The 25,532-nt window shown below is 41.9% G+C and overlaps 1 protein-coding gene across 1 annotated transcript in view; it reads right to left on the bottom strand.

Annotated features, from left to right (window-relative positions):
* Positions 1–22,606, bottom strand: part of SPATA22 (spermatogenesis associated 22) — a 752,003-nt gene extending 729,397 nt beyond the window's left edge. The window contains exons 1-2 of the mRNA XM_069613933.1: positions 22,554–22,606; positions 22,004–22,349 (exon numbers count right to left, since the gene is read on the bottom strand). Of these exons, the coding sequence (XP_069470034.1) occupies positions 22,004–22,349; positions 22,554–22,606 (399 nt within the window). The remainder of the gene's footprint in view (positions 1–22,003; positions 22,350–22,553) is intronic.
* Positions 22,607–25,532: the final 2,926 nt, after the last annotated feature.

A 25,532-nucleotide genomic window follows, 5' to 3' on the forward strand; every position in this document is an offset into this window, starting at 1 on the left:
GGCAAAACCAGACTTTCTCAACCAAGCGAATCTCCTGGTTGATGTACTTGCCGCAATTGCTCTGCTGATACTGTCAGCCGAATCAAAGCCCGTCTGGAGGGATTCGCACATAGCGTCTTTACCGTCCTGTATAATATTCAGGAACGCATCCCTTTCTTCTCCCTCCGGGATGCAGTCAGCCACTGTAGAAGCACACTCCCAAAGTGTATGGCTGAACCTAGCAAGGGTGCAAGTAGCATTAACAGATTTTAACGCCATGCTACATGCTGAAAAGACTTTCTTTGCCATAGCATCATATTTTTTATCGTCCCTGTCCTGTGGGACGGTAGGATAAGCCGTCTTGACATCGGTAGAGGATGCTGCCTGTACCACCAGACTTTCTGGGGATGGGTGTTTAGACAAAAACTCCAGGTCTGTAGAGGATACCCTGTACTTAGTAGACAGTTTTTTATTTACTGCTGGTACGACATCTGGGGTTTCCCAGTTTGTCATGACCTTCCTCTGAATAGCTTTATGAAGAGGCACCACAGGATCCTGCTGTGGGCCTTTGTCAAGAATATCCATGAGGTCATCTTGTTGGAAAGATTGTGAAGGTGCAGACCACCCCATGAACTCTGTGATCCTGGCCATTAAGGCTCTATAGGGGGTTTCAGCATGCTCCCCCGGGTCTGGCCTAGCAAACTCCACCTCAGGGGAAGTGTCTAACCCACTTGCCTCATGTAAGGAATCATGAAGATCCTTTAACCTGCGTTCTTCAGAGGAAAATTCCTCTCTAATTGGGGTTACAGGTCCCTGCAACTCAAATGTGTCTTCCTGTTCAGACAATTCACCCTCTTCCAAAATTGAGGACATAGTTCTCAATTGTTCTGAACTCATAAAGGGAGTAAATCCCATTTCCAGGGCAGAGGGTGCCGAGCTTGTCATTATCGGCCTCGAAAACGTCGATGTCGTCGACGCCGACGTCGAAGGCTTCGAGCGTGGCGTCGAAAACAAAGGCGGAGGCTTCGATGACCTCGACAGAATTGGGATTCTACTCAACAATCTCGAAGCCATCGCTATCGAGGACCTGGGCATAGTCACTGGGTGTGTCGTGACAGTGACTTTTCTTGGCGTCGACGCCGGTGTCGAAGCTGGCGTCGAGTCGACAGACCCGTGTGTCGAAGGAACCTTCGACGTGGGTCGAAGACAGCGACCTCGGCGGAACCCTCGTCGACGACGTCGACGGAACCTTCGAGGAAGGTTTGGAGGTCATAGTCCTACTCGAGGGTTCGAGACGCGCTTGAGAGGTTTCCTTCGCCGGGTACTGCGACTCGCGGCGTTTTTGACCTTCGGGTCTTTCGACCAGAGCATCGCTCTCGGCATTCTTCGAGGGGGTCGAGGCCGCTTTCTCGAAGACGCTCATCATATTTTTGCGGAATTCCTCTCATTCAGCCAGGGAACTATGTTTCGTGGGGCAAGGGATTCTTTTTGGTGAAACAGAGGAAGAGGAAGACGGAGAAGGGGATCTTCGACGTCTCCTCTTCGAGTGCTTCGATCTCGAGGAGTGATGGGACCCACTCCGAGACCTGGAGCGCGAATGGTGACGAGGAGACGAATGTCTCGACTTCGTCGACGAAGAAGAAGCTTTAAAAGTCTTACCTTTCTCCAGCGTCCCCCTACGCTCCTTCAGGGCTTTAGCTGTCATGGACATACAGTCCTCGCACTCCGAACAATGATGTTCAGCTCCCAAACACCACAGACAAACTCTGTGAGGGTCAGTCAGCGACATCTTTTTCCCACAATCTCGGCATTTTTTGAAGCCGGATCGAGGAGTTGACGGTTCCGACGAGGAAGCCATCGAGTACGGATCGAATAACTCGAGGTAAATAGGATTAATCTGACAAGAACTGAGCAACGGTATTCCGAGGCACTGAGTAAGCGTGGAAAAACGGAACTGAGCAACGGACCCTGCGCGCGGCCTTTATAGGCAGGATGACGTCGACGTCGATACGGCGGCTGTCGAGGGACATCGACTCGGAGGACGTCGACGCGCAGCGCCCTCTAGAGAAAAAATTTTCCGAGGCCAGCAGAGCTGGAAGGAGATATCTAAGATGAGGAATACGTCGGAGGACACAATCCCTTCGAATTGGGCATTTCTCGGAAGACGAGTTGTGGAGGAGGATCATGAATTGCAATGAACTAAGCCCGAGTATTCATGTTTTAGAGTTTTTAAAGAACGCTGCAGTATTTTTATAATAGGTTGGAATGTTTTTTTTTTGTAATCCTTGTATTGTGAATTTGTATTATATTTGTATTATATTTGTACTTCTAGAGGTTAGCTGTGTTAAAAGTACTTTTGTACTGTGGAGCACAATAAAATAAATAAATAAAATAAAAGCTGGAGCAGCTGACCAGGAAGCTGATGTCCTGGCCCTGCAGGAAACACATCTCAAAAAAAGATCAGGCTAGATTAAAGCTGCAGAGATACACGCAAGTGGATGAGGCCTCCGACCAAGGCGGAGGGTGTTGCCCTTGCGCTCGAAAATGGGATGGAATTTCAGGATAAAAGGGCTCAAGAAGGATAAGGGGGGAGGTTCATAATAGTGGTGGGTGAATATATGGGATCAGCAAACACTTTGGCGTCAATATATGGCCGGAATGCGGGACAGGAGATGTTTCTAAGGGAACTTTTAGATACGCTAGAGGGGATTGCAAAAAGCCACAAAATTCTAATGGGAGACCTAAACCTTGCATGGATGCGGGGACTAGATAGGAGCTCAGGGGGCAACGCCCAGGGGGGAGCGGTGGCCTCAGCAGCGATACAGGGGAGGTTCGAGGATATGGGCCTGAAGGACATGTGGAGAGGTGTTAGGGGGGAAGAATAGGGGTTTAACTTCTTCTTTAGTGTGCATGGGACTCAGTCCTGCATCAATTATGTGTGGGTGCCGCCCCCCCCCCTCCTGGGGAGAGTCGAGGAATAGAAGTGGGACCTTTGGGAATAGGGGATCATGCATTAGTCACAATGGTAATGCACCTGTAGGGTCGCAGACCAGGGGTGTGGGGCTGGAGAATGCCGGAGGAATTGTTGTGGGATCTGGTGGTGAGGGGAGATCTGGAGGGAAAGATAAGGGCCTTCTTTGAAACCAACAAAAAAGAAAACACAGAAGAAAGTGTGATGTGGGACGTGTTAAAGGCCACAGTGCGGGGGGAGGTCATTCCGGCTAAGACTCAAAGGGAGAAGCAGCTGAGGCAGCTCGAATCCCAGTTAGAAAAGGAAGTGGAGAGGAGAGCAGGAGGTGGGCGGCGGCCTCACCCGAGGAGGGCAACAAGGAATACCAGCAAGCGGCGGGACATCTTAGTGTCCTGAGATCCAAAAAGGCACTGCTATTCGTACGCGAAAAGTACTACGCGAAAGCGAATAAAGCGGATGCTCTCCTGGCCAGACTGCTCTGGGGGGCAATGGGAAGTAAGACCATAGAGACCATAGTAGATGACCAGGGAACGCGTCACTCCCTCACAGGGGAAATACAAGACTGCTTTACAGTGTATTACAAGGATCTGCATGTGTCCCAGAGGCCAAGGGAAAGCAGGCAAAATGCATTTTTGAAGGGGCTTGAGTTACCCACAGTGGGGGGGAGAAGCAGGGAAGGAGAGACAGGAAATAACGGTAGAGGAGGTTCGCAGAGTTATAGCTCCACTCCCCCTGAACAAAGCACTGGGGCCGGACAGCTTCACTGTTGCATCCAATATGATTTCAGAAATTAGTTTGTGCATGTTCAATCCTCACTGAATGGGGGTAGTGAATAGCTAGTTAGCTAACAGCAATACATACTTATCAAGTGTTCAAAACTAAGTACATTGAGTAATGTTGCAATAGGTTGCATAGTCCCAATATTGAAATTATTTAAGCAATGGACAGAATTTCAGAAGTCGTTGTATTGGGGTCACGGTGGAAAAGCCTGTTTTCATGGTGTGTATTTGAATTATGTTATTAGAGAAGTGAGAAAATGGCTTGGACGTGTACAGGCACGATACAATTTGGTTTCATTGTGATGGTGTTGCTTGACTTAACATTGAAGAAAGACTGACACTTGTTTGTAAAAACTCTTTCGACAGTAATGCAATGACCACCTTGCCTGATCTGAACCGTATGGGCAGACAGATGTGCACCCCAACCAGACTGCTGCAGGATGGCCTCCATTCAGTGCATCCATATCAAACAATACATAAACAATACAAAAATGCCTAGGGCAGTAATGCATGTTTGTCAACACTAGGAAACAGCAATGCGTGGTGTACATGTTCTGCACCGAGAGTCGGACTGGGGCATAATATTGTGTTGGTCAAAATGAAAGAAAAAGTGGCCCACATTTGCAAATGGCAATTCTTTTCTTTTGTAACAGACTGTTTGAATAGTACCTGAAGGGGATTTTGTAGATCAAATGAAATACAAATTGTTTCATTTAATGAATATTTATTCTGCAACAATGGTCAAAACTACTAGCCAAATCGTGAAGTAACAATTGCAATTGGCCCACATTGGCCAAAAAAGAGGCACACTTTGAACAAAAAAACTGGCCCACACTAGCATTTTGCGTTTTTGTTTCGGGCACTGCCCTATTGCCCTATAAGCAAGTCTGACCCTGTCTGCAACTCGCCTAGGCGATCTGTGAAAGAATCCATAAATGTTGTGGGACCAGGCGTCTTGATACCGTTAAAATTGAAGTAAATATTTGGTATGTGGAATACTTGAAATATTTCATTGTATTTCACTGCACACCTTGCCATTGAAAGCAGATAATATTATTGTGCATTTTTGTGGCACGTATTCCATTAAACAAAAGCAACCAGTGGCTGGCGGTGAACACAGAATAATGGTTCTCATTGTTATTTGTCCTTGAATCAACCAAACTAACAATATGAATGACACAATGGGAGTCATTACAAGTTTGCTGGTCGGGTAATAAAGTGTTGGTAATAACGTTTACCAGCACTTTTACCACACCGGCAACCTACTAGTTTGCTGGTGGGGATGGAGAATTTACCTCCAGCTACGCGCTGGAGGTAAATCCAACATCTACTGGCAGAAACGGCTGGTATTACCGGCACGGTAATACTGTTGTCGGTAATACCAGTAAAATCCCCCCATGAAGTCCAATGGGACCATGGATGGGGATTTACCGCAGGCACCTGACCTCTTAATATGCTGGTATTGCCGGCATGTAAGGTGCCGGTAATACCGCCAGGATACCGACAAACTCGTGACACACAGAATTCATAAGATTCACTATACTAAAAGCAGACATAGGAAAGTTAAGTTTCTATTACTGAGATCTGTCGTCCGAAGCGGTTGCTCACCATCACATAGAGAGGATGCAAACTCAAGACATAATGTAAGCATAGCATTACATAATATTTAGGTGAGTGAGAATGATATGTGTGTTGTGTGCTTGATGATTAACCCTGTGATGGATGACTCCTCAATTAGATGCAAAGAATAGACATTGTACGTGTTAACATATTTATGTACTGTGTATATTCTCTTATAAACTGGGTACTGAAATATCATTTTGCTTTCTCTAATCTATATAGCTATATTCTACCGTTTTTTGCCTGCCATGGTTTCAATCTTCCTGTTGACGGCTTCTTCAACCGTAATTGGACAATAATCGTCACCAACGCATCTGTGATAACCATTATCTGGGACGACTGCCAGAAACCAATGTGCCCTTTTGCAGTTTCAATAATAAGGAGCAACTTGGCAGCCTATAGGGTCTGAAAACATGTGGATGTGAAAGTGTTGTATTTGAAAGTGAAACTAATCCATTCTTTACACTAACAGAATGCCATGTGCGTCGATCAAACATCATTGATGGAACATAAGAACTTTAATTCAAGAACACAAATACGGAGATTAATCAATCGATGAATGGAATCGGCATTATAAGATCACCGTTCACAGTTATACAAAAATGCGAAGCATGCAATGTTTGCTAGCTCTTAGCTCTATTGGCAAAAGTTATCAATGTTTTCATGGACATAATCATCTCTTTTGAGAATTATGCTAAAAATAAAAGTACTTGTCACGTTCCCGACTATTGTTGTTTTCTTCAAAATATTCATTGTTTTCTCCATTTTGTGAAAATAAACAAAACCTTCGCATTTTGTGTGGATGAGTGTATGTTCCCGGTTCTGCATTAGGTTACGTTATGACGTGGGTGATGACAGGGTACATTTGGCTACACTGCCCGCAAACGTCATTAAAATAGGTTGAGCATATCATTTTCACTAGTGATACCAGCTTTAGGGACGGGTGATCCGAATTACTACCGCAAAGGAACTTGAATTTAGGGCAATGGATCTACGGATACGATTAGCACAAGATGGCTGTTTCGCATGTGTAAATGTGAGAAGAGCTAAGGTAAGATGCATTGTAATTATTTTTATGATTGATCAATGTATGGTCAGAAATACATGCCCGATCGATTGGGCCAATAAAACTTATCAGCGTACTTCCCCTTTAAACAGTTTTGAAAATTGATAATCCCTTGTCAATGAGTAATGTGTTTTATTCACCACTCATCCCAGATGTGCAAATAGCAGGCATAGGGGTCTTTTATAATTTTCAAGTATAATGTCCCCTGCTTATATCAAACTGGCCCAGCTAATGACATCAGTGCTAATTCCAATTTAACAGCAGCCGTAGGTATAGAAGTTGGGAGTCCCAATAGGCCTTTCCAGTACCTACCTTCTAATACATGTAAGCAGCACAGTTGTCCATCTTTTAGTGCAGTAACCTCTGGACCGCGGGGCAGTAACATTGTTTGTATATCATCACAATCCACTTTATACTATATCCTGCGATCTCTCGTGCTATCTTTCGCGTCATGTTTGTCACCATCAATGCTTTCCTCTTCTTATCTACTATTAGCCCTTCCTGTGCTACTGAGGCATTAAGAGGAACCCACAAGCAGCAATAATTGCCTACTTGGCTAATCAGGCCAACCACGGTGTGCATTGTCCGCTTAGGACGCTTTTTCCACCCAAAGTACACGTACCTGGTCTTTTCCAAGTTCAATGTAAGGCCGTTTTCTTCAGCCTATTTTCATATTTCATTCATTGTGCATTGATGGCCAATATAAGTATAGTCTAATAAAACAATGTCATCAGTGTATGATAGCCATTACGACGTGACTAAGGCCAATTCTCGGGGGTGTATTCCTTATAGGTGTTAATCTCCCCGGCAGGTCAGCCAAGTAAAGATTGAATAGCAGATTTGCCAGCATGCAGCCCTGTCTTAAGCCTTTTAGTAGTTGGTATATTTGCCATGCACTCATCCCTGCTACTCATTCTTACGCAAACCCGGGTCCCTTCATTGAGCAGAACAATTACATTTAACAACACATCTGGTATGCCCCAGTTAGTTCAATTTATGCCACAGTAGCCCACTTTCAACAGAATCAAACACAGCCTTGAAGTAAAAGAACACTACATACAGTGGCAGATTGTTCTTCTTACAAACAACTCCTAAAAGCAGGTTAAGGGCTAATATATTATGTTTAGTAGAAGCCCCAGATCTAAATTCGGTCTGACACATGCTCAATATAATGTTTTCCTCGGTCTACACTTTCAACTCCTGCAGTATCACCCTTGCAAACAATGTTCCTTATATGTCAATCATGGGAAGTAAACGATAGTTTCTAGGGTCTAATCAGGAGTGCTTTTTGAAAACGGGGACCAATACTGCTTGCTTCCAAGAGCCGGTTTTTATTCCTTCTTCACAAACTTTCTTAACAAGTGTGTCTAGTATAATAGATCATAACTCAGCACCCTTTTTAAAAACCACATTTGCAAAACCGTAAGGTCCTGGGGGTCTGTTATTTCTTCAATCCGTTAATAGCTGCCATAATGGTTTCTTGGTCAAAGGCTAAACAATCACCTTGACCGTCTGCTGCTGCCACATGATCTCACTTACCAACCCTATCTGTTTTGACTTTATATAGTGACACCATTGTTTCCCATTGATAGGGTTGGTTATCTGTTCAGCCTTTTGCCTATGAAAGCCTTTTACATACTTCCAAATTCTATTTGCATACGCACTGGTTAATACCTCTACCATGGACTGCCATTGGGCATTTTTCTCTGGATACCGCCATCTTTTAACCCACTGTGTATATTCTCTCTTTTGTGTTTTCACTTCGTCTACCACGGTGGCAATATCATGGATAGCTCCTCTGATATTGCACATGCTTTTCCTGAGTGTACACTCTGCATCGTGCATCTCCCTATCAAACCTTCTCTGATAATTTTACCCTTCTTTCAATTGATATATCACACTTGGTAATACAATCCCACAAGTTAATGATTTAAACCAGTTCACAATCTCATCGACCGTCATACCTTCTAGTGACCACAGCATTTGCATTTCCTGCAATGCCAACAACTTGCTCAATGTGGCTTGATGGGCCGCTGTCCAATTTACTCTGTTTCCTCCACTGTTCACATCTACGTCTCTCTAAATATAGTGGGAACAGTTTCAGGTTTGTCCAATGCGACTCCCAGCTTCACGGTCGAGTCATTGCTGTAACTATTTGCAAGTAAAACCAGACTATTTACCAGAGGGATCATCGCAGCATTAAAGAAAAAATAATCCAAAGTGGCAGTACCATTGCCACCAGACAAAGTGCTCTTCCCGGAGATAACACACTGTCCTGCCAGTAAACATATTCAACACACATTCTTTCATAAAGTTAATTCATCTGACCCCCTGGTTATTACCTTCAGATTGTGACATTTTACAGGTGGCCCTAACTCATTCACTTTCTTCTTCGTCATCAATACATTGTGCGTTGAAGTCGCACCCGACTAATATCAAATTTGTGTAATTAAGATCATACCAGTGAACAGCACTTCAAGCGATTCTTGTATGTTTTTCAGATTAAGACCACCCATGGGAGGGGGGGATCATAGATGTTTACTACAACCATTTTTATCTTTTCACAGATAGCCTGCACTGTCACTACTATGTCTAACACATTCTTCTCAAGGATGGGGACATCTATCTGATAAGTTTCCATGGATGTTTCCACCAATAATAACCCTCCCCTTTTTACTGGCAGTTATCCTTAAGTCTGGAAGAGTCTCATTTTGAGGTTTCATTTCTACCATGTTCCACTGGTCACTTCACACATGCCCAGGTCATAGCCCATTCTGAGGTTTCATTTAGGTTAACAAGAATGGTTTTAGTGAAGCTTTTCTGTTTATCTGTTTGTATGGAGGTGGTCTAGGTCCATTGTGGTGGCTTGCTACGTCCCAGTTGTACAGATTGTACAGATTGGGTGTCTCCAATTTCTCTCATTTAATATTCTTGTATTTGGTTACTTTGTGTAGGAAATTTGGTTGGTATGTATTAGCTAGGGCTGCTAGTTTTGTGGGGATGTTTTGTAGTTTGGGTCATGTCTACCAATGTGGGATTTATGCTTTCGTTCAGTTTATATTAGTATGAGCTGCTGGATCCTTGTTGCTTTGGTTTTTTGTAGGTAATTTGAGAATTTTCTTTGATCACCATGAATTTTTTCACTTTAGTCTTTTCTCTATGTTTATTTTTTTCATAATTTCTTTTGAATTAATTTTTTTAGTTTGGATAGATGATTGTTAATTCTACGGTTCCGTAGAGGTTTATTTCGTTAGGGGTGATTAAGCTGTTTGAAATGGTGGCCATTCACTATTCATTAATTGGGGTAGGTCTGTTTCTTTAAATTTCTTGCTTTTTGACGTTTGTTATTTCTGCATTACTTTTCTTTTAACCTTAGTTATACATTTGGTATAGTTATGGGCTTTGGGTATAAGTACGTTTTATTTATGGGTACCCTCACAAAGGGCCGTGTTGGTAGGACTTTGTATCATGTGCCCTTGTCACGTGACCATTGTTCCCGCGGATATACTCAACATGATCCAGTATTTCATATCCATGTTTTGGACATCTGACTGGTACCTAAAGCGAATATTCATGGCGTAGGGATCTACTTTGTGTTCTTAAAACTTTACTTTTTTTGATTTAACTATTTTGTGGTCACGTGATGACATCACGTGAGCGCACAAACCCAGAAGTAGTATAAATTTGCTTTTCCAAAGCACCCGCGTTCTCGAGGCTGTGCGAATGTACATCCTCAGATGAGTTATCTTACATATCATGGAGAGGAGCTTAAATTGAATTGTAAGTAAGACTTTCAGAGTGCCTATAAGGGTCATATCAGTTTGGACTTTTTTACATGTACTTTAGTTGAGGCATATTCAGATACATTGGTGTTTGTCTGTTTGTTTTAACAGCGGACCAACCATTAATTCTTTAGGGCCCGGATGCCTCAACTTTACAGTGGAATTTGACGATTTATGTGGACTTAAAATTTTGTTCCTGGGGTATGTAGACAGGAAATTGTTTAAGGTAAATACACAATGCACAAAGGGGTCTCCATGAAGGTTGGTGATCTTACTGCACTGTTTGGAATGTATGGGACTACACAGTTTTATTTAATTACTTGGTAGAAGTATATTTTGGGGTTTCACTTATTGGTTGGTGACTGGATTGTAATTTTCTTTGGAATTTGTTCGTTGTACTTTTGTAATTAGGATGGCATTGAACTATTTTTTGAGGTTAAGTCGTTGTAGAAGTTTGTACTGATTATTTGTGTTGTAGTAGGTAATGTAGAGTAATTGTCCTGATTTGTTTAAACAGCTGATGACCTCTGGGGATTTCGTATGGACGCATTATTTCTGTGCATTCTCAGCACAAATGTGAAATGTTCATTCTGTACATCATGTTGGCAACATCTCAATTAAAAGGTACACATGAGGGTTATGCATCCTCCTTTTTGAATTTCTCTTTGATTTTTATTTTTTGGAGCCACATCAATCTAGCTGTGATATAGTAGCCACAATGTAACATTTTGTAGAATATTGTTGGACCCTTGTTTTACTTAAAAAGTAGAGATCAACTTATGTATGATGCGTTTAAGAATACTGAGCATTGAGAAGACCATGCGTTGATTTATAACTTTTTGTGTATATACATTTGCAGATCTTTGCTCCTGAAGAAGGGGGTTTCCCCGAAACGTGCAGAGCTTGAAATTATATTTCAACTGCCAAAAGAAGATTTTTGACTCTGTTTCATTTTATTCTCCAAGTTGGCTATATGTAAAGCCGAATATTATCTGTTATTTGAACCAAGCAAATGTATGTTGTTATTTTTGTTCTATCATCAGATTCAATTACATAAATGTGGAAATTCTATGAAAATCTTGACTGACTTATTTCAGTTTGAATGGTGTGCTGGGGACAGGAGTGTCTTTAAATTTAGACACTTTTCTTTGGCAACTGACTCTTAAGCAGTTGTGCCGTGCCGCTAGAGTAACCATGTACACTGGTGACACACTCATTTTTACAATCCAGAGGCGCCACATGTTCCAGATCGATTCAGTTAAGAACATGCAAGGAGGGAACAGAATGCAATAGATGCAACAAATAGGATCGGTTTATCCACTCATCACCATCCTCCTTAGATATTCTTGGTATTTTTTTTTAATTTTTATTGATATAGTTGTAATACAACTTTTCAATATTTTTAGATACAATATATAAAAATTATCACAATTACATACAACAAAAATGAAACAATTCATATTTCATTATATAAACATAATATGTACCAAAAATAAAATAGAATTGAGCATCACATAACATGACACAAAACATCACCATCATCACTAGTGAGTACCATGAGAGAGGAAAAAAGCTAAAACAGAGAAGAAAAAAGAAAAAAAGAAAAAGATGAACCATGATCATCATTTACAATGTGAACAAAATAGCTAAATAGTCAGGCGAATTGTTAGCAGTTGACATTGTTAGGCACATTTGTTCATTGGTTTGGACTAGTTTGGACTAGTGTTTTCTAGATCAAGAGCTATTAAGTAATTTACAAGTGCAATTCTAATTTAGTTGAGGGAGGTATTGTACAAGATGTGCCATAATTGTTCAGCAGTTGTGATTAAGAAACCCTCAAGATGATGTTTAAGATAGTTTATGCGATGGTTTAACAAGGTAGGACAGCTTGCTATCAAGTGGGGTAAGGTCTCTGGTTCGCTCGGATTCTCACAAAAACGACAGATGTTTTGCGATGGAGAAATTAATTTCCATTTTGCCAGAGTTGCCCTCGTGTGGCAGGCATTTAACCTAAATCTAATGAAAAGGTCTCGGAATTTCGCATCCGAGAATTGCAACATATATGATTCTGGTGTTCTAGCTTTTTTAATTAGGGTGCAGAAAACTTCTGAGTGCTCGGTTTGGGGACATTGTGATCTTGTTTGGATCCAGTCTGATAACATTATTTTTTCTTTGGCTTTTTCAGGATTGTTAATCAATAACATTTCAGTGATATATGATTCAAGTAAATATTTCTCAGTTTCAAGTTGCCATTCTTTCATGTTTTGTGAGAAGTTTATTTCTTATATTTGGACAGAATGTTAAATAATGTACCTTCTTTAGAAGCTATGATACATTTCCGGTAGAAACTGCATATTTTCCACATGTACATGGCATACAAGGATGTTAATCCTAATTCGTAGCGTAGTAAGCACATTGGTGTAGATTTTGGTAAACTCAATAATTTTTTCCAGAATGACCCTTCTATCAATGACCAAAAGGAGTAATCACGCCATGCTCTTGTATCAGAACCATAAAGGACTGTCGGTATAGCTTTCTGGCAGTAGAAAATCATTGTTGGTTTCATGGAAAATTTGCCATACTTATGAGTTAAGATTCTCGCCTGTGAAGTTGCAGTGTTCATTTTGGCCCTGATCTCAGTGTAGTAGGATACATCAGAAATGACATTATTTACATTCAGACCCAAGTATTTGTATTCCGATACAATCTCCAGTGGTTTCTCCTGCAGGCACCATGATTGTTGAATCCTTTTCTTTGCATCATTAGTTGCTGTAACCATAACTTTAGATTTATCCAAGTTTATTGTCAGTTTATTAGTGGTGACATAGTTATGTAGTTGATCCAGCAACATTTGAAGACCTCTAGCTGGCTTTGCTAATAGTACGAGGTCATCAGCATAGAATAGATAAGGGATTGTATGATTGGACAGACGAGGGGAGTCAGATGTTATATTCATAAAATGGTTTATGATATCAGCTATATAGAAGTTGAACAAGGAAGAAGCCAAAAGACAACCTTGCTTCAATCCTCTATATGTGTATATACACCTGGATAACTTTCCGTCCATAGAGAGTCTTATCTGGATTGTTGTATTGGTGTGAAATTCTCGGATCCAATGTTGAAGATGGATCGGGCAATTGCTTCTCTTCAGCTTATCAAAGAGTAGGTTCCTGGAGATTGAGTTGAATGATGTTTCTAAGTCAATAAAAGCCATGAAAACAGGTTTTTTAATTGCCACTCTTTATGTTTGATGGCATGCAAAATGTGTAAATTGACAGATGTCCCCAAGCCAGCAATAAATCCTGTTTGGTACGGGTCGTTGATGTTGAATTTATTTGACCATGCTACAAATTCAGCCAGAATTAGACGGGCGAATAATTTCCCAGGCACATCGAGTAAAGCTATTGGTCTGTAGCTTCTTGGATCTTGTCTGTTGTGCTTCTTGTAGATAGGCAGAATGATGGATTTACGCCACGACTGAGGTATTCGTTGGGATGTGATTACTTGCTGAAATATAACTGTTCATATATTGGCCCAGGCTTCTGGGTGAGACTTTAACAGAACATTTGATAGACCATCCGGGCCTGAGGCTTTGGAAACGCTGAGTTTTTTTATGTTTTCTAGAATTTCACTAGGATCCATTTTCAAAAGAGATAAGTTATGCGAAGGCCTATGTACAGGTTGATTAGCCCATGGAGAATCTGCATAAAATGAACTATAATACGCCACCCATGCTTCCTCAGATACTGCATTGAGTTGAACAATAGATTGTTGAGGGGTATAAATAGTTTTAATTAAGCCCCAAATCATGGCTGAGCTTTTCAAAGCTATGGTGCGTAGCATAAATTGTGCATCTTTAAGTTGCATGCTAGCTTTGTGTTGCTTTAGCCAATTTGCATATCTGATTTTGAGTTTTTTTCCTTGCAGGAGTCTTTGATCCAGGGGTATGTTTTAGATCTCGAATTTGTTTCTTCATTATGGTCTTCATTTGCTTAACTAAGTTGTCCTGAACATGCTTGTGGTTTTTCCTTGTGTTAGAATTTGTGTTTGTATTTATTTTCTGCTCAAATGTCCGTAAGGCTTCAACATAAGTTCCATCTCTGATGACAATATTGGGATATAAAATAGCCGGAGGAAAGGATATGATTTTAAGTAGTTCATTTAGTTTTGTGGATGTCCTTTTGTATTTAAGGTTTGTTATTGCAACTGCTATCGGTGTATTATAGTTTTCGCTTGGAATTGTTGAAGGGGAAATCAACCAAGACCAAGTCATCTCCAAGATGTCATGGTCACTAATATTTTGTTCAACCACATTGAAGGAAGTTAGACAGTGATGACTGGAGTCAACAAAGATATAATCTATCAGAGATGCTTGTTTGCCTCTCTTCCAAGTATTCCTTGGAGGAACATCATATTGTATGGAACAATTTACCATAAAAAGGCCTCTCTCTTTCATAAAATGGTTCCATCTTTTTGCTGATTTTTGATACTTGTTACCTGATTTCTTCATGCAATTCATGTTTAAATCCCCTGCTAGAATGATGTGATCTATGTGATATTCTTGGTATTGCAAATCTCCTCGGGTCCATCCTACCCAGTCCTTCAACTTCCTGGGAATTAATTTTCTTGTTCGGGCGATCAGAATGCTGGCTATGGGTGGCCTGTATGTCACCAGTTATTCCAGCTTTCCATCACACTTTTTGTACAACATTAATTAGTGCAGAATGGTTAACCAGTCACCTCTGTCCTGTTTCGTTTCTACCTGCTTATAGTATCCGGTGTGGAATGTCTACCTGATAGCTCACAGCTTGTTCCAGTGGTTTCCAAATCGCAGCTACAGGCATCAATACTTAGTCTCTGTTTGGTCTCCTTGTTCTGAAAGAACTTGATTTCTTCCGTTCTCCTCAGGTATCCTCAATATCCAACTTGTTAATGTTCCTTCTTGTTTGTTAAGCCTTATTTTTCACTGGCTTGATATTTTACATGTTTTTTTTTATTTAGGCTTTGCAGTACACAGGGCCTCACTCCTGCAGCATTTTCTTTTTATCACTATTAGTTTTAGTTAATATCCTTCTTCAGTTTTGGATGTTCATCTTTTTCTGGCATCTGTGTTCCTTCCTGGACATAAACCATCCAGTAGTGTCCTCATCTTCGCTAAGTGTGTGCTGTTTAACTGCATCTTCCTTTTTACTAAGTGCCACAGTGGGCACATCTTCCTCAAGAGGGCTTGCCTGTCTTGGCTGTAGAGCTTGTGAGGCACAATAACCTCAGGCTCTTCCACCAGGGCCCTTTGTCTGCCCATATTCAAGCCGTTTTCAAGCTGTTGTAATACCCGCCCATGTGCATTGAATTTTTCTTTTAATAAGTTTTTTAAGTATTTTAACAGCAAATTAAAAAGCAGTAGCCCCAGGAGGGGGTCACTAACGAGCTCACCACGGTCAAGCCCTCATCCAGTATGCTACTTCTCTCTGCAAACAAATCCGGGGTCACAGTCAGGCTTTCACTCTGAGGCTGCTTTAGCTCCACAGCTTCCTCAACCACTGCTGTTGGTGGAACAATTTTCACTATCAACTCTGCCTGTTGTACTTCAGATGGCAGGGAAAAAAAGTCTAAATTAAGTTAAATAGGGAATTATCATCCACAATAGCGGCCGTCACACTTTGTGCATTGCTCATGTCTCCCTCCCCATTTTGCACTCCAGTTTTAATGATGCTGCCTTTTTTCCGAAAAGTCAGTGATTTTGCCAATCCCGGTCACTTTTACCGTCTGTTGTACATTTTCAACTTCTTTGGGCAGCGAGTCGGAAGAGAGATATTTCTATTCTTAACTCTCTCTAAGCGCAGGCCATATGCTTTGACTTTGACCTTACCCTTTACTTTCCCAGGAATGATGCCATTATGGATATATGGTGTGATCTGAATCAGATGAGAACTGACATTTCTAAATTTTCTTGCCAGTAAGGACGTATTTTCAATTTACCATTGCGACTATGAAGTGATAATCCTATCAGATCCCTCTCCCCTCCAGCTTGTTATGGGAATCACCTTTTCCTCTCCCAGATTTCAGCATAGATGGACTATTACCATAGATATTTTAAGAACATTTGGACTTGGTACGAGTTGCCAATTTACAACCAAACCCATTTACCATTACCATCACTCGACACAAGGGCATTACCACGGGACAACGAGTGGTTGTATGGTGGTGCATATGCCCATATTTGGAGTCCATATGTTTCCATGGGGATTTGTGGTGAATTTAGTGAGTGATCATTTCTCTCTGTAAATCCGCTAACAATTGGGGGTAAAGTGGAACATTCACCTTGGGCTTTCTGCTGTAAGTAAATCCTACACTTTACCTCCAAATATGTTATTCAGTGGTGCGGTAAAGTGGCAGTAATTCCATTACTGCCAGAAAAGTGGCATTAATGGAATTACAACCACTTTTTACCACACTGCCAAACTTGTAATGAGGCCCATGACTTTTTGGCTGGTCTTTGATAGGATGCTGGGAAGTTTGTGTCTCACAATGAGTGCACGACAGGCGTTGGATGAGTTTGCAATGCTTTGAAGGCCTTAGAGAGGGATATTCAACATCTTTCTCTATTAGAAATAAGAACAGGGAAAACAGTAACAGGAAGGTAAGCTGTGGAAAACTAGTGACATCTCAAAGAACGCACTCATTAGGTATCATTACAGGGATCAGAACTGAGAAGAAGCAATGGAGAGTCACTAGAGTATGATTGGTCAATTTTTCAAGTATAGATTGATAAAGTAAGGCACCGCCAGGATGTGCAGTTTGAATATGGAGAAAAATAGGAGCAAAAAGTAAGACAGTCAATGAAATTAAAATGGTTGAAAATTAAAAAGGACATAGGTATCTCAGACTCTGAAGGGACTTGAAGGTGTTTATGGATTACCGTTTGAAATTAAATAGATCAGATATAGCGTGAGACATTTGCCCTGATTCATGGATTATTTGCGCCAAAAAAAACGGTATTTGTGCACCATTCTGCCTGCAAATCCCTGTATAACTAATGGGTATTTGCGGGCAGAATGGCGCACAAATCCTGTTTTTTTTGGCGCAAGTAATACATGAATCAGGCCCATTATTTTTATGGAAATCACTTCACAAAGGTATCAGGCAAGAAGAACTATCTCAGGAGGTGGGACAGACACTTCTTTCCCTGCCTATGGTGGAAGAAGTTGTTAAAGCTTTAGCAGCTAGTAGACGAGGGAAAGCTGATGGAGAAGACAGACTCCCAGGAGAGATGTATCAACTCTCAAAGGAATAAATGAAGGATGAAAGGCAGAACCATCATAATCGAAAAACAGGAATTTGTGGTTCAGTTTTCAAATTAGGACATATGGTGATTATTTGTTTCAAATGAGATGAGTGAAAAAAAGTTGATTGTCTGGGTTGTTTGTGGGAATGGATGATTGGTGATCTATCAGGTTGAGTAGCCCCTCAATCCTGGTGCCTCAGAAGATGCAAATGGCTTTGCCTGGGAGTCCTGTCTGGAATGTCCTTGAAGATAAGTCTTAGATGCTGGTTTTGTAAGGACAGTTATGGATTTTGCAGTTAAGGACGTTTTTTTTAAAAACTTTAATTTCTCATTCTCGGACGAATGGAATAAATCATACGCATCAAAGTGAAGATCTAAAATATGGTATTGCACGTCTTGGGCAAAATGGGTAGACCGCATCTAGGCTGAGTGGGTCATATGAAACCCTCTGAATATCACACAGCTGCCCATGTTGATATGGTGCACCAAGGATCCTAAAAGATCCTGAGCAACCTATCCTTCCTCAGCAAGGCCTGATTGAAAGCTGAATGCCTATCCTCAGGAAAATCAGGCAAAACAATCAGCAATCTCATGCCAAAGGCACTGATTTTCTGGGGCTAACAAGGCACCAGCATTAGCCTGCCTCAATTGCATACCAAGTTAGAATAAGCTTTACGACCACAGCCCTCTAAGACCCTATCATCCTTCTCCATAGCGATAAGAAATTGCCTGTGGAAGAAGAGGGGGATGACTTACCATACAGCAAGGCTTCTACCAGCACTGAAGCAGGGGGTGAAGAGTGGACTGATATCTGAGGGGAATCAGATGACAGTTGCTGGTATCTGGTCTCAATATTTTCATTGGTAACCTCACAAGAACGGGCTGTCTTCCAGCTCTTTGTAAATACAAACATCACCTTCTTTTGGACAAGCATGACCGACGAGTCTGCAGAATGAAGGGCCAAAACATCTGAAAGAACACAACCCTTTCTTGTGTCTCAAGGCTGGGAGAATGCCCAAAAACATAGTAAAGGCAGCTATGCGATTGTCAAACTAACTAGACGATGGAGGGAAATTGCCTTCCCTTTGTCCGTATAATCCTGCTTGTGTGACTGGTCCACTGTAGCTGCACAAGTATCACCCAAATCTGGAGTATCCGAAGGTTTTTCCTAAGTGGGCTCTGTGGTCACTGGCTTAGAATTCAGTACAGGGATTGGGGCAGGGGTCCTTAGGAACCGGCCCATGCGCAGGAGCCATCAGCGGAGCCTGATGAGGCGGCATCTAAGAAGGAGTTGCTGTGACAATAGCTAGATTAATTGTAGCTATACTATGACAAGACGGTTTTCATAGGATTTTAATAAAGGGTGGGTGGACCTTAGAGGCTTTTTATTTGGAAAACTAGATTGTTAGGGCAAGTGAAAATACCTTGATTTAATTGTGTATGGTCTACTGTACAAAATTATATAACAAGAGAATATGAAATGGTGCTTAATGGTGTGTATGTGTACAGCACCTGAACTAACTACTAAGAAAACATTGAGACATGCAAGAAACAGTTTTTGCTTCCTTAAGAAACAACACTTTGCCTTTACGTGCTGCAGGATTAGGCGCGGGTCAACCATATTCTTACCTAGCTGGACCCTAAGTTGGCACAGCAAGCATGGACATTTTTACAGTAGCACATCATACCACAATTGTACATGTTTTTAATGCAGAAAGGAGTCGTACATGACCCCTTCATAAATTACAAGGTACTCTAAGGGAGGCATGGTATCACAAGTATCACACTGACACAAGAGTTACAAGTTTCAAAACCTTTCTTATCTTTTTGGGGTTTGGAGAAACTGCTATTCTGCCCTATAGCTAAGATGGGAGTTGTCTCTACCAACAAATAATAAAGAAAATACAGTCTTAGTTAGTCTATGTCAAATCAAAATGGTCTACACCAACAAAACCTAATGCCTGCCCTCTCCTTTATACAAAAAGTGTGTAATGGGGAATATGTAAGCAAAGGAAAGTCAGTGTTATAACATAAAGAATCAATGTGGCTGAGTCAGCTCTCCTTCCCACGTTGAACAGCGTGGAGTAAGGCAGCCCCTGTAAACAGGATGGCACACTCTGGCTCAGGTTCTCAAAACAAAGGCAGTCCAAGACATGGATCGCGGCCCGCCTTGACTTCCATGTTAAAGCCAATTATTCTAGCTTTCAAAAGTTCTTTCACAGTTCAACAAAAGTTCATACAGGTCTCCCTCGGTCGGGCTCGTACCTCTGTAAGCAAAATGTTCACGTAGGTCTTCCTCAGTCGGGCTCAAACCTTTCAACCTAAAAGTACCTGATTCAAAATAGATTTCCCTCAGCCGGGCTCAGACCTTGCAATCAAAGCGCTTGTAGTGGTTGCCTTCCCCAAGCTTTATTCACATTCGTTAGGGGTTCCCTTCCCCTAACTTATCACACTTCCGGTGTACCTCAGTCGGGCTCGGACCTTTCACAGATGTTGAAGACTTTCGAATGTGCAATGCTTTTACTATAGACCTCAGCAGTAAGACTTCGACGTTCACTTCAGCTCACACTCTTGTGTTATTTGCCCAGTGTCTCTTGGTCTTGGTAGTTCAGTATCACCATCACAAATGTTCATAGAAATCTTCCTCTTAAAGTAGTTTGTCCACTTGCCTGCTTTATAACAAGATATCAATATATTTCCTGTCGCCGGACCACTCCGCTACTCTGTATCACTGGCATCACAGTTATCAGTAATTTAAAGTTCACCACAGGTTTGCCTTCCTTCACATCTCATCAACACGCCCGCAGCCTTCAATCGTGAGATAAACTGTTGCAACTTCAATCTTTCCTTAACACACACAGGTTTTTGATGTCGTTTGCTAACTCACTGTCTGTGTGCATTCCTTTCTTGTTTTTGCGGCTTAAATTCACGAGTCAAGGTTAATACCACAGGCTTGGCCTCACCTCCCTAACTCTGTCGTTCACCCAGGAGGTCACTGGCATCCTTGAAACATAATGCAGTCTTCTTGTCTGGGATTTGGCCTTCTCTGCATATCTTTCATGGCTGTTCAGAGGCAATGACCTCCTGTAGGGATCTCCTGGGTTTGCTTGCCCCTTTCTTTCGTCCCTCGATCAGTCGTTCTTCTCCAGTGGGTTCGCCCCGGAAGATCTGCTCCTTCTCGTGTTCCACCTTGCTTAGAGTGTGTCTCTATGTTCCGCCTTTTATCCGTGTGGGGAGAGCTAATGGGTATCAGATGTATATGATTAAAGTCAAGTGCCTCACTTTGCCTGACCCAATTAGTGGGACATGTCTAATGAGATATGTAAGGGATAGCCTCTTTACTCTCAGTTGCCCTCTTTCTCTGACCAGTGTTTGTGCAGAAAGGGGGGGGTTGGGACATTGGAGAATCCTATAAAATAGAATGGGACATGGGTATGGGAAAGGGGGGAATACTGCGTGTCACCTTCGGTTGCCTCACCCCCACTCCCAGAAGACCCCTCACTCAGGTGTTCCTCCCGCACTGGTCCACCCCCAGCGTCTGGATCCAAAGGCGATGGCCGTGCCCTGGCCACCTGAGAGAGAGATCCCCAGGCACTAGCAGGTGAGACACCCTTTGGTTTCTCACAGTACTTACAGGTGGTGAGAAGCTGAGCATCGCAGATGCCTATTTGTACACCTCCTATCAAAATACCCCATAACAAAAAAAATGATTTTATCTGTAGCGTACTTTTTTTAATTCCGGTAAAAAACTTCTGGGTACTTTTATCAATGTTTTACTCCACCACTTGGGGGAGGTAAAAACTGGCAGATTTTCAGAGAGATTTTAACTTTTTTGACGGTCACAATAACAGTTGGTTGCAGTCCCTTGGGACCTCACGAGTGGTATATAGTCATCAAAGGCTGTAAAGTGACTATCTGTGCCTATCTTTAAAGACGACATAATTTGTAAAATATTGCATGCTAATGTTACCACCACAGCTGTAAATAGGTACATAGTTGTTTAAGTAGGAATTTAAAGGATTTATGTGACAAGTTTGAGAACGTAAATGTTTTATCCATTGTTGAGCATCTCCTCAAATATCACACCTGGCAAAAGCCAACTGCACAAGTTACAGCTGGATTTCGGATCAAACACATAGGTATTCTGCAGAATAATGTTGATCAATGTTGTAATTAAACACTAAACATCGGGAGCAGGAGGGGCCCTCTGTGGCCTCTACACACCAATAATGCAAAACATAGCTTAAAATGGCTGTATGGTGCAAAGCACTTGAGCCCAGTCTGTCTCTGTCTGACATTGAAAGAAGCCAAAAGACCTTGATGGCTACTGAAGTGATTCAGTTCTGAGAATGGGAGTCACACTGGTATGTATTGCTCTGCCCATTTCAGATGCATTCATTGAATACAATAATTAGGATGTACAGTTCTCATGCACCTATCGGCAAACACTGAGGAATAATGTAATTACAAGCAGCTTCACAGTAGCCTCTACATTTGGTAGATAAGAATGTAAAATGTTACCTGACTCTTTTCGGTTTCTGGAACTACACATTGTATTTCATTAGTTTTGCTTTTTTGAATATTAAGTTTGAATGTATATGATGGCTTTTGATTCTGTGGCATGCTGGCTGTGGTACTAGGTTTATTAGGCCACAATGTTGATGTCCATTTCTGCGCTGGTACTGCCCTTGGTTGATATGATATTTTATATTGATCAGGAACTCTTTGCTGATGGGGGATTAGCATAGTACTCATATGACCCTGAAGCATTTCACTATCAGAAATAAAATCAGATCTTTTCTTTGGAGACGTGCAATCAATTTTGTTCAATGCTTCTTTATCATTAGCCTGCTTTTTTCCTTTGTACCTGCAAATAAGTATATTTGACCATTTATAAAGATATCCACAATAATATTTCACCAGTTCACATTGACATTTAATCAAGCACACAACCCATAGCAAAGGTGTACACACTACTGAAAGTAAAATAACATTAGTACTGTATATCATGCACCCATTGCTTGAACTTGAATTCCATCTGAATGATTATTGGTTATTCAGGATTCATTACGGAACAGAGTAGAGGGACAGGTTCTCCATATTTTCTGAACCTTCTAAGTTCATAGATGTATCTCATTTAAAAGGTAGGGAGTTGCACAGTTTAAGTGCAACTGTGCAAATGATCCTTCGTCCTTCGTAGACTTGGGAGACATATGGGTTCAGTATGTACTGCAGACCAGAAGCAACACAAACTCTTGAGGATCTAATGCTGCTAAAAGCCTTTTAAGACAAGGTAAATCAGTTCTGTGCATGTCTGTGTGAAATGGAGAGTCCCTGGATTTGCTAGTGTCTGTAATCTTGAAGTACCTTCTGCTGGGGTACTGTGGCACACCAGTTGCAAATACTTACTATAACAATCTCTTGAGATTTTACAAGTGATTTCATGAAGGCTTTGTCAATAAAAAAGCTACTCACAGTAGTGACTGAAGTACTCCTAGCCCATAGTCCTCTTTCCTCCATACTGTATGGGGGAACTCGGTACAGGGACGGGACCAGAACCATTTTGTATAGCAAACAAATGCAATTTCACATTTAAATTTAGGGTGCGGCCACAGGCATAACCACGCCCCGCTAGCACCTCCCATCTGGCGCATCACCTCAGTCCCCTTTCTAGTATTGGACCTGAGATGGATTAGTCTGCTAGATCAATTAATTAGGGGTATGATTGGTGGGCTGTATGGAGGAAAGGGGACTATGGAGTACTTCAGTTACTACTGTAACTTTTATTACTCCTACTTCCCGTTCCCTTTCCCCATACTGTAGGGGTGATTCCAACGCACCATTTCTCAGGGAGGAGGACCAATTTTCCATGAACTATTGGATAATAGATTTTTTACTACTACCTGTCCGAAGGCTGCATAGGACTTTGCACTGGTGTCGAGGCAGTAATGTTTACAGAAGGACGAAGGACACGCCGATGTGGCCACCTTACTTATGACGTCCCAGAGCACTTGCTTTGGAATAGCGACCACTGTGGCCTTATACCTGATAGCACGTGCTTGTATTTATGTCAGTGGTTGTTTACCGCTTAATTTGAAATAGCTGCTACCATCCATCTGGCTATGGAAGCTTTGGAAGCGTGTGACCATGAAGAGGAGGCTTCAAAACAAACGAAAAGGCTTCTGACTTTCTGAAATCTTTGGTCCAGTCCAAATAGAATTGGAATGCCCTACGAAGATCTAGACAATGGCAAACTTTATCAGCCTCAGATGTGGGATCTGGAAAGAAAGGGGGAAGCATTATATCCTGGTTGAGGTGGAAGGATGAGATGACCCTACGCAAGAAACCCGGATGAATTCTCAGAACCACCTTGTCTTTATGGAACACTGTGTATGGCTCCTTTTCAGCTAATGCCTGAATTTCACTAACTCTGCGAGCAGAAGTCAACGTTGCCAAAATTGGAGTTTTCCACGTGACTAGATGAATATCAGTGGATGACACTGGCTCAAAAGGTTTATGCACCAGTGCCGCCAAGTGGGACTTCAATCATATTGAAGTCCCACACTGAATGAGGACAAGAGATAGGTGGATACATCAGAGTCAGTGCTGTAAATGTCTCTTGATCACAGGGTTAACTGATGATAGCAGTAGTTCGTCCACATTTTTATATGTGCCAACGGCAGCTAACTAGGGTCGACAGGTATGCACCCGTGCCCCTGACTGGGAAAGATGTGTCGTGAAATATAGGACATAGTCCAGAAAACACTCCAATGGGTCGACATTGTTGTCCAGAAGAAAAACAGCAACAATTTACTTCTATACTGGGACCTGGTTGATCCTTTTCAAGCTTTTTTAATTATCTCTAAATTATGCTGCAAATGTCATAGGTCTCCTAGGGTTTATTCTTCAGGAACCAGAACCCTGAGGGCTAACCTGCCCAGGGCACGGTAAATCACATATCCTCCCTGTTGCGTTAAAAGGTGAAGTTGGTTTGTTTGCAAATGACCGTGACTTTTCTGAGCCAGATGTAGGAGATCTGAGTACCATACTCTGGCAGGTAATTGAGGGGCTATTAATATATGTGTCCAGTTCGATGAGTCCTAGAGCTTGCGAATGACCCTCTGAATTAAGGGGGTTGGGTAATGCATAACACCAAAGCCCATCCCAGGGGATCTGGAAAGCATTCCCCAGAGATCTCTGCCTTGACCTGTCCAAGAGGCATATCAAGGACATTTGGTGTTCTCCCTTGTGGCAAAAAGGTCCACATGTGGATGTCTCCAAGAACTGAAAACCCTGCTGAGCGCTATGTGGTTCAGTTCCTATTCGTACGAGGTGGTTCCCAGCCTGCTGAGCCTGTTCGCTTTCGAATTCTCTTCTCCTGGTAAGTAAACAGTTTTGAGATGAATGCCCTGATTTATAGCCCAATTCCATACCTCCACTTCAAGTCTGCATAGAGATGGAGACTTTGTTCCCCTCTGCTTGCTGACATAGTACATTGCAGTGGAACTGTCTGATCTGAGGAGGGCAGTCTTGTTTTTTATAATAAGCTGGAATGATTTTGGAGTTAGAGCAAATAGCTCCAGATAGTTTATGTGGAAATACTTTTCCGATGGACTCCATTTTCCGTGAATAGTGAGCTCGCCAAATGTGGCAGTCCACCCTTCCATGGAAGAATCTGTAGCCATTGTATGTATTATTTATTTATATACAAGAAGAACCTTGCTCTTTTGATCACAAAAGTACAATAGATAAGAAATCAGATTTGACGGGAAGCAGTGAGCTTCTTACAATGGGGTGAGTTTGAAGGACATTCTGAACAGGTTGTGGAGGTGTCAAGATCTGAGGTCCACGTGGATTAGTATACCTCCGTCCCCAAGCACCAGTCAGAGAAGATAGAAAGACTTGCTGACCGGTTATTGGGGCCAAAGGTGGTAGGAACAGGAAACACTGGGTCCCGGATGGCTGCAAAGGAAACAAGGGTTAGCTTAATAGCTACAAGTGTCCTCAACAAGCATCACAGATAGATAGAAAAACATCTACCCTTGGGACG

This window comes from Ambystoma mexicanum, chromosome 9 (genome assembly GCF_040938575.1).
Source record: "Ambystoma mexicanum isolate Mex_15411 chromosome 9, UKY_AmexF1_1, whole genome shotgun sequence".
Classification (NCBI taxonomy): domain Eukaryota; kingdom Metazoa; phylum Chordata; class Amphibia; order Caudata; family Ambystomatidae; genus Ambystoma; species Ambystoma mexicanum.